Genomic DNA, 8,238 nt, shown 5'->3' on the forward strand with positions numbered 1-8,238 from the left:
AAGGTAAGAATAGCCCCAAGAGGTCTGCATCAAATTTTCCTGATGACTTTTTGAAACCTGTTGGCCTGATGGAACTTGTTCCAAGAGCTTTGATGCCGAGGAATGTTGGCAGTGTGCAACTCCGAAGTTCTTCCTTTTCACAGTTTGTATCTGGGAGTGAAGGAGCCTAACGGAGGTCAAGGGGAAGTGGATGAAGGGGAGCGGAAAGATCCATTGACCTAGAAAGGAACAGCAGAAGATGGACGGTTGTTGTGGCATCATCCAAGGCAGGGGACTCTGTGGGGACTCCTGGATAGTCGAGTCTGATGTGGGCTTCAAAAAGAAAATTTCGGTATTAGGAACATTCCCTCAAATTAGTCTTGCATTAACCAATAGTTGTGACAAAAACATAGAAAACGAGGATATGGGTTTATGAGAAACATAGTCCCATACATTTATGCGTAACCACAGACCTTAAACCAGTAATCATGCCACATTGTTTAGGAGAAACACTCCTCAGCAGAGATGACAAGGCTGGTTTAGTTTACTCAACAAGAACAAAGACCGGAGGAATTTTTTAATATTAATTTTAGGCCTCTGCCAAGAGTGTAAGAGCTCTGTGGATTTAGGCCAATCATATGCTCAAGATGAGAAACCAAGACACACAAACATAATAATGCTTTATTCTGGCAAAATGTCTGAATACTTATAAGCATACATGATAGAGTTTACTGATTTGAGAGGCACAGTTAAAGATAACACTGTGATCAATACCAGATACCGCCAGTCATGTGCTACTCAGGACATTTACTCATTTAAATAGTGAAACTTTAAGCTCTTCTGCAATATAATAAAAGAAGACATTAAAAGGTACAATTTCATACCAATCCTAAGCTTGGTGTCACGTTTCGATAAAATTAAGATGAATATTTTGCTTGAGATGCTTTATTTGTTCCAAACACTTCCAGTTAAAATAACAAATAAACTGTTTTATGAATGGGACAAGCTAATTTTTATATTAATTTTGCAGGGGGAAAGACCAAGCTTAGGGACTCAAACTCTATAGATGATAAAGGTAAAAAGGAGGGCTGCTCAATTTAGGACTCTAGTTTGTTGGTGTACAGCAGATATTCCATCTTTCCAAGCAAGATGGAAAGATGGGAAGAAGTTGCTACTTCAAGAGATTGTCCAATTCAGGCAAAATTAGGGATTAAAAATGTTTAATAAATTATTTGAACAAGATAATCAGTTGATTAAATCACCATTGAAACTTTGATAAGACTTAACAAGAATGACTACAATGAAGAGGTAAGGATTTTGAGATGGCACGCTCACAATCTCGACTTCTTACCCATTAAATTAGATCCGACCTATAAAACTCAGGCAAAACCAGATTTAACACTACACTTTTTTTTCGACAAAGAAATTTTGAGAGATCTTCAGTCAATAAAGTGTCAGTACCAATTAAGAAATGTAGATTTTTACAGATTTCCAGCATAATGTACAAAACTGTATCCTGACAGCAAAAATATATAATGAATATTACAGTGCTGACAATTTTAGTTGGAGCCCAGGGAGTACAACATTTTTATTTGTTTTGGTTATAGCCACTGATCAATCATTCATTTATGGACAAACATTCATTTAGATATGGAAATAATCTATCGGCTTTGGTGCTAAAAAAAATGCACTCAAATTTAAAGTTGGATTTTTCTACATTGTTCAATGTGTAATTAAAAGTGAATTTAATTTAAGGTGTTTTACTGCTTACCACTAACGGCAATAATTATCATGGTTCACATACAGCTTAGGCATCCGGTGGATCCACTCTGATATTTACTCTTAATTACCTTTTAGTAATGCAAACACATCATCTTCCAGAGCTATGCGAGCTGGAGTCAGGCGTACCTCGACAGACAGAAGCGTTGACACCCAGGGTCTGCATCTGTCACAGCACAGATACATCGACGTGTCTGAGTTCGGCCACCTTTGGGCGCTGGTGTTGCAGTAGCATCACGTCTCCTTCTCTTTGGTCCTCTGTAGTTAGACATACCATAAGGCACAGTGCGCCTAAGATAAAGTGCAAACAAACACCTGGATTCAGCGGCCAAGGACCGAAGTTCAAAATGATGTGCTATATTTAATAGAGAGCAAGAGCCTCAAACTCATTTTCATTTTGAGCCATATCGCGGCCGTGAATGTCCTTAAAGGACTCGCTGTGGCAGAATGTATTGATAAAACTTCAGATTGAAATTTTTAAATATCAATAAATCGATATCTCTGTATTCAATGAGCATGTCTTAAAATGAAATCTGACAGTATACAGATAAAAACTCCTAGATTTGATTAATAAAATAATATTTAGGCACACAACTATTATCTTGAATGTTCTACTTATGGAGCCCTCAAGAGTCTAGAGGGCCACATAAATAGCTACAGTGGGCCGGATTTGGCTGAACTAAAATATAATAACATGGTGTGATACGACTGGATCCATTTTGCAAAACTGACAATTTTGATGAGTTTGATCACTGTTAGTAACATCGCCAATAGGAATAAGTCGGATAAAAAAATTGCAGCCATACCAGAGAAGCAGGTGAAACATATGACATCTGACAAATGACTTCTATCAATCCACTTCACAACAGTAATTCAAATAGTCTTTAATGGTACTGTCTGTTCAAGCCAATTCATCCATCTGGATAGCAATTCTTGTGCTGTCAGGTTGCTTTTCTCTTTTGCCTCATCTATTTTCAACCGTCTTGAGAATTATTTTATTTGAAAAAAAGAAAAAGGCAAAAGTGATTGTGGCATAAGGTCTCAAAGGTCAAAAAAAATAAAAAAGAAAAACGATCCATACTGCTCCACAAACAGACTTGGGTGAAGGAGGCTACACTAGCCATGAAAAGTGAAAAGATTCATTGAAAAAAAAAAATCACTTTCCCTCCTTTACTTGTTACAATATGCCAAACTGCCTGTGTCTTACTGAATACCTGCAGTGTAGCAGACATGTCTCCCATTGCTTCCACTTAGCAGTTCTCGCCTCTTACTTTGTCTGCCAGTTTGCAACTGATTGCCCTTAGGCTAAAAGACTCTTCAGTGTGAATTGGCAGCTGTGCGTCAGAGTTACGGTTTAATATAAAAACAAATGGTTCTGAAAATGCTAGCATGAGCTGGTGAGGAGGGAATTGCTCTGAGGCAGCCCCCTTTTGTTTCACGTTTGGGAGCTAAGGAGTCTCCACTTTCATGTACAACAGCATCAAATTTGGAGATTATTTGCAGCCACACCTTTGTAAGTTTGACTAAAAAGTAGCCTCACTAAAGCATTACTGAAGCTGTGTTTAATACATTGTCATGCCAATCCAACTACACATCTTGAACCTTATTCGCCTTTTGTATTTTATTAAAATTTAATAAACCAACAGAGAATACTTCAGATTTATGAATTGAAAGTGGAATCCTTTTGAACAAATTAAAGTCTGAAAACAAGTGTTGATTTGTCCTCAGCCTACTTTACTCTGATAAAAAATAAACTGCATCCAACTGGATTCCAGAATGTCCCTTCCAGCTTTGTGTCAATTTCAGTATACGAGCAACTCATAAGTATCTTAAAGGTCCATGGTAGGTTATGGAGGAGCTGCAGACATCCACAGTTAGGCAGGATAATCCGTGAACAGGACAACTAATAACATTGTGTAAATGAAAAGGTGGCAATAAGAAAGCCGTAAGAAGTCCTGCTTGATGTTCCACGTGTCATACATCATGTTAGAAGACTGTATTGCATTCAGACGAGACTGAAATTCAAGTTTTTGACCTATACGTAAAATGCGGCGCGTGCAGAAAACAAACACACCATATGTTCGCATGTCATTGAGAATATTTTTTCTTCTATGTACTGTGAAATTAGCCATAGCTCAAAGGATAGTGGATGGAGTTAGATGGGCAACAATGGGGAAATTAAAAACTCTTGTAAAAACTTGACTGGGGCAAATTTTCGCCTTCCAGCAAAATAGCAGCTCTGAGCATACAGTTGAAAAGGCTGTAAAACTTTTCACAAGGCACTGGATGGTCATGTATCAATCTGTTTAAGAAAGATCGACTTTCTCGTCCTGATTTCGTATTATTTATTCAGATATTTCCATACAAAAAAAAAACACATTCTCCCATACTTTTGTTGTTTTCCATTTTGTTGCTTCATTCAGTATTTGAAGTATGTCTGTTTGTCCTGACATGCTTTGAAGTAATAAATTTAGTTGTTTATCTGAGACAGCCTTTGGCAATCTTGGCACCAGAAGGCAGAAAGAAAAAAAAAAAAAAAACAGATGGTTGCTTGATTTCTTGCTTGGGATGTGGTATGAAGGTGTCAATCCTGAATGTGTTGAAATTTATATTATAACACGTAGATTGTAATCTGTGGTTTGACTGTCTTTATGCTGAGGGCAGTTTTCCTCAGTTTGATATGGAGAAGAAAAAAAACACGCTGCAGGAAGATACATTTGAGATATTTAAGTTTCCCTACATGCTGAAACGCATGTGTCACCGCCCCTGTTTAAGGCTTCTGTTTATCACTTTTAGCGATTGAAATATGACGGTTTTGTGGTAACAGAGTAAAATGTCAACCACCAAAAAAAAACAACAAAAAAAAAACATCATACTGTCATTTTTCTGCCAATGTTTGTTGCTTTATCAAAAACAATAAAGCTGAAACGACTTTCAGTCTAAATTTAGCATGATTAGATAGCAATGTTTCATGCCACCACCAAACCAAAGAACAACATTGGCAGCAACATTTTAAAATGAACTGTGAAAAAAGTTATGAGCTGACTTCAATGTGCATTGCATTGGTATCTCTTACGTTTAGGTCATCAGTGGCTGCAGTGCTAACACATGAACATGCTTCCATCTAAAGCACTCCATTCTACCTGTAGGGTTGTGTTTTGGGTCACTGAAGGGAACCCTCCTCCGCTTCCTTAAGTCCTTCTCTACCTCTAACAGGATTTCTTTGAGGTTTGCCCTGTATTTCGCTCCATCCATCTTCTCGTCAACTAAGACCAGCTTCCCTGTCCGTGATGAAGAACAGATCCCCAGAGTGTGGCGAAGTCATCACCATACTTCACACCGAGTTCATGTTTTCATTTTGATGTGAAGGGTCAGTTTCCCACCACACAAAGTTTGTAAAATACAGGCAAGGCATTCTCGTCCCTTCGCTTTACAACTGTGCACTTCTTTGTGATATCAATTGCAGAAGAATTATGATTATAATTACCACGAGAGAACTATCTCAGTGCTTCAAACCTTTTTTTATACTCTTTCCACATGGTTACCCTTGGTTTGTCTTTTTTAAATTTTCCGTAAAGCACTTTGTGTCGCCTTCACTGTGCTCTGTAAATAAAGATTTGAATGGCTGCAGTTTGACAAAATGTAAAAAAAAAATAAAAAAAAAAAATTCAAAGACAATGAATACTTTTGCGAGGTGGTGTTCATCCAGAATTAAAGTCCTGCTTTAATACAAAAAAAAAGAAAAAAAAAACTGAAAATTTTTAACCTTGCTGCAATGGAAATGGTGTTGGTTAATGATGATGTTCTTCCTATTGTTTTGTTCCAGATCTTCACGGTTTCACAGAGTCAGAGTTTATTTGAACCTTGTTCAATGTAATTATACCATAAAACGCACTGCTGTCTCTTTAATCGTATTGTGAGGCTTTTATTTTTGCAACGTTAAGCTTTAGCAAAATTACCTTTGGTCTGGCTCCTGCAAAGTCGACTTCCAATTAAAAAAGACGGTGAACGTCATTAAAACTATTAGACCCAGTTGAAGCTCTGAGAACATACTAATCCAGTAGAAAAGGGTGTGTGGGGCGAGCTCTACTAGACAATACTACAGAGACTTAGCATGTGAATTTAAACCGGGGGAAGACGAGATGTCTCTTTCGGGCTTGTTATCACTTGAACTAAAACTGCGTCGCCTTGGGGGAATATGACAGGGTGTGACTTGACAATAGCATGTTCCCTAAATATAAGTGGTTCCTCTCTCTTAGTTGCATAAACTCACCGCAATCCAATTGGCAGATCGTTTCCTTCACTCTGTCCTCACTGACTTATGGCAGGATCCTGAGATGCTGGCAGAAACTATGCAACACGTTCTACACTGTTATCCTGCGCCTTCACAAATGTATTCAAACATCTGCATTTTTTTTTGTGCTAAAATAACAGACTTCGATGCGTTTTATTGGATTTCATGTTGTAGTTACTCACACAATGCATAGTAAGTAACTGTGAAGAAAAGAATACATTTAAATTTTCCTTCTACAGATCAAAACCTGAAGTATGCATATCTAATAAACCTCTTTGAGTCTGACACACTCAAATCAGATCCATTGCAAATGACTGCCTTTATAAGTCACGCAGCTGGTAAACGTATAGTCTGCTTGTGTGTAAACTAACATGAGGGAGAGCAGCTGCCAAGAGGCACATGGTGACTCTGGAGGAGCTGTGTGTGGCGGTACACAAGGGCCTGAACAAAGCAGTATAGATGTGAAACATGGTGGTGGGAGCATTATGCTGTGGGAATGCTTTGGTTCAGCAGGGACAAGGGAAGCAGGTCAGAGTGGAAAGGGAACCCAACATTTTCCTGTTGCAAAAGAGGAAAGTGACAAAACATTTTGCTTCTGGATGCACAAAGCAGATGCCCGAAAAGCGTTCCAGATTTCTAGATTGTGGATGGTGGTTTTGCAAAGCTCTGACTCAGGGAAGGGGGCATGGGGTTAAATACAAATGCACGCCTCGCTTTTTTAAACGATGCACATTTTACTCTTCAAAATTATGAGCTGCATGCATTGGGTTAGGTCTAAACAAATACAGCGACTTGTAACAGATACATTGTGAGCAGATCAGTTATTTTGAGAATCCTATCTTACTCAGGAGTATTAATCCAGATGATGTCCAGGTGGCAGTAATAGACGCACTCTTTGTCCGTGTAGGAATAACAGGTGCAGCGCTTTTGTCTGGACATCGAGGTCTCAGACGGCTTTGAAGCCTCGGATCCCGTGGAGCCCATCACCTTGGAGTCCGGAACACTGCTGGGGTCGCTCTCGGATTTCACGTGGGACATCAAAACGCCTTCATTAAAAGGACGTGAAACAGTTTGTCAAATAAGCACAAAAAAAAAAAGAAAAAAAAATCCAAGGCGACTACTGACTAAATATATTTTAAATAATATAAATAAAAATAAAAACTTACCTTGCAAAATAATCAGAACCAGTAATCGGAAAAGCATCATACTTGTGTGGAAGCGCAGCATTTCAGCTCCGTCAGACTCTCCAAAACGGAATCATAGTAAGATGAGAACGCACATCCATTAAGTTTACTGTAAATCCTCGTAGCTCACATGGTCCGGACAGACAGCGGGACGGCTTTCAAGCTCCCCACTCTTAGAAATTAAGTCATAAATCTGATCCCAAGCAAGCGCATTAAGGTGGAATTAATATTTTCCCGTCTTAATGTCAACTGCAAACGTGCCCGTATCTCAATAAAATGACGTTCGCAAAGAGCGGTGCGATGATCCACGATGTCACTTCTCCTAAAAAGCCCAAATCAAAGGTGTGGGGCTGTGGAGAGGCAAAGGTCCACGCCCACACCTCTCCTAAAGCCCTTACGCAACAGGAAACTGCAGAGCACATGCCATACTGAAGTCTCACAAGTTGTATAATATGTATTTAGGCGTAATTTGGTTAATTGATTCTCATTTGCCATTAATAAAAATGTAGAAGACTTCTAATTAGAAGACAGTGAAACGACAATTAAGCGTATTAGGAGCTTAACGGCAAGGTAAAAAAGAAACAAACAAAAAAAATTAAAAAAGGCAATGTTGTGTCAGTGTTGAGGCTGCTGTGTATAAGATGCCGATTTTTTTTATCTACAGGTTGTTTGAAAACAACAGGACATGACATAAGTGTTTTATAACTAGATAAACAAGAAAAAACACTTGAAAAAAATGGTACAAATAATACAAAGAAGTAAATAAGTGAGTACAAAATAATACAATTATTTGTTATAAAAAAAACAATGTGGGATCACGTACTTTAGATTTCGAAGTGCTCTCGTACAATTGCAGCTGAAAATATTCAGCCTCTTGCAAATAGGATTATGGGCAAAACTCAAAACTGCTCACGTGTTTACAGTAAGTTACACAGGAACAAACTGGGAACAAAATTAACTAATTATGAAGTTTGGATCCAAATGAATGACTAACTTCTACTT

The 8,238-nt window shown here is 38.3% G+C and overlaps 1 protein-coding gene across 2 annotated transcripts; it reads right to left on the reverse strand.

Annotated features, from left to right (window-relative positions):
* Positions 1-194: 194 nt before the first annotated feature.
* Positions 195-7,571, reverse strand: LOC106945162 (endothelin-3-like). Of its 2 annotated transcripts, none has more exons than XM_015028635.1 (4): positions 7,219-7,571; positions 6,897-7,098; positions 1,888-2,016; positions 195-312 (listed from the first exon to the last, which is right to left on the reverse strand). In XM_015028635.1, exons 1-4 carry the CDS (start codon positions 7,277-7,279, stop codon positions 258-260), a joined length of 447 nt encoding a protein of 148 aa, XP_014884121.1. In that variant the 5' UTR covers positions 7,280-7,571; the 3' UTR covers positions 195-257. The 2 variants fall into 2 exon arrangements, with proteins under 2 accessions (XP_014884121.1, XP_014884120.1); XM_015028634.1 differs by having other exon boundaries at positions 1,888-2,049; positions 7,219-7,570.
* Between the last annotated feature and the right edge of the window lie 667 nt (positions 7,572-8,238).

This window comes from Poecilia latipinna, unplaced genomic scaffold (genome assembly GCF_001443285.1).
Source record: "Poecilia latipinna isolate Pla-1442-1.1 unplaced genomic scaffold, P_latipinna-1.0 Scaffold131, whole genome shotgun sequence".
Lineage (NCBI taxonomy): Eukaryota > Metazoa > Chordata > Actinopteri > Cyprinodontiformes > Poeciliidae > Poecilia > Poecilia latipinna.

Excerpts from the sequence above, each read along its gene's own strand:
- LOC106945162 (XM_015028634.1), bottom strand. The coding sequence starts at position 7,279 with ATGCTGCGCTTCCACACAAGTATGATGCTTTTCCGATTACTGGTTCTG. Across the intron at positions 2,050-6,896 it reads ATCTGGATTAATACTCCTGA|GCGCACTGTGCCTTATGGTA; the intron begins GTAAGATAGGAT and ends ACTTTATCTTAG. Across the intron at positions 313-1,887 it reads CAACGCTTCTGTCTGTCGAG|CCCACATCAGACTCGACTAT; the intron begins GTACGCCTGACT and ends TTCTTTTTGAAG.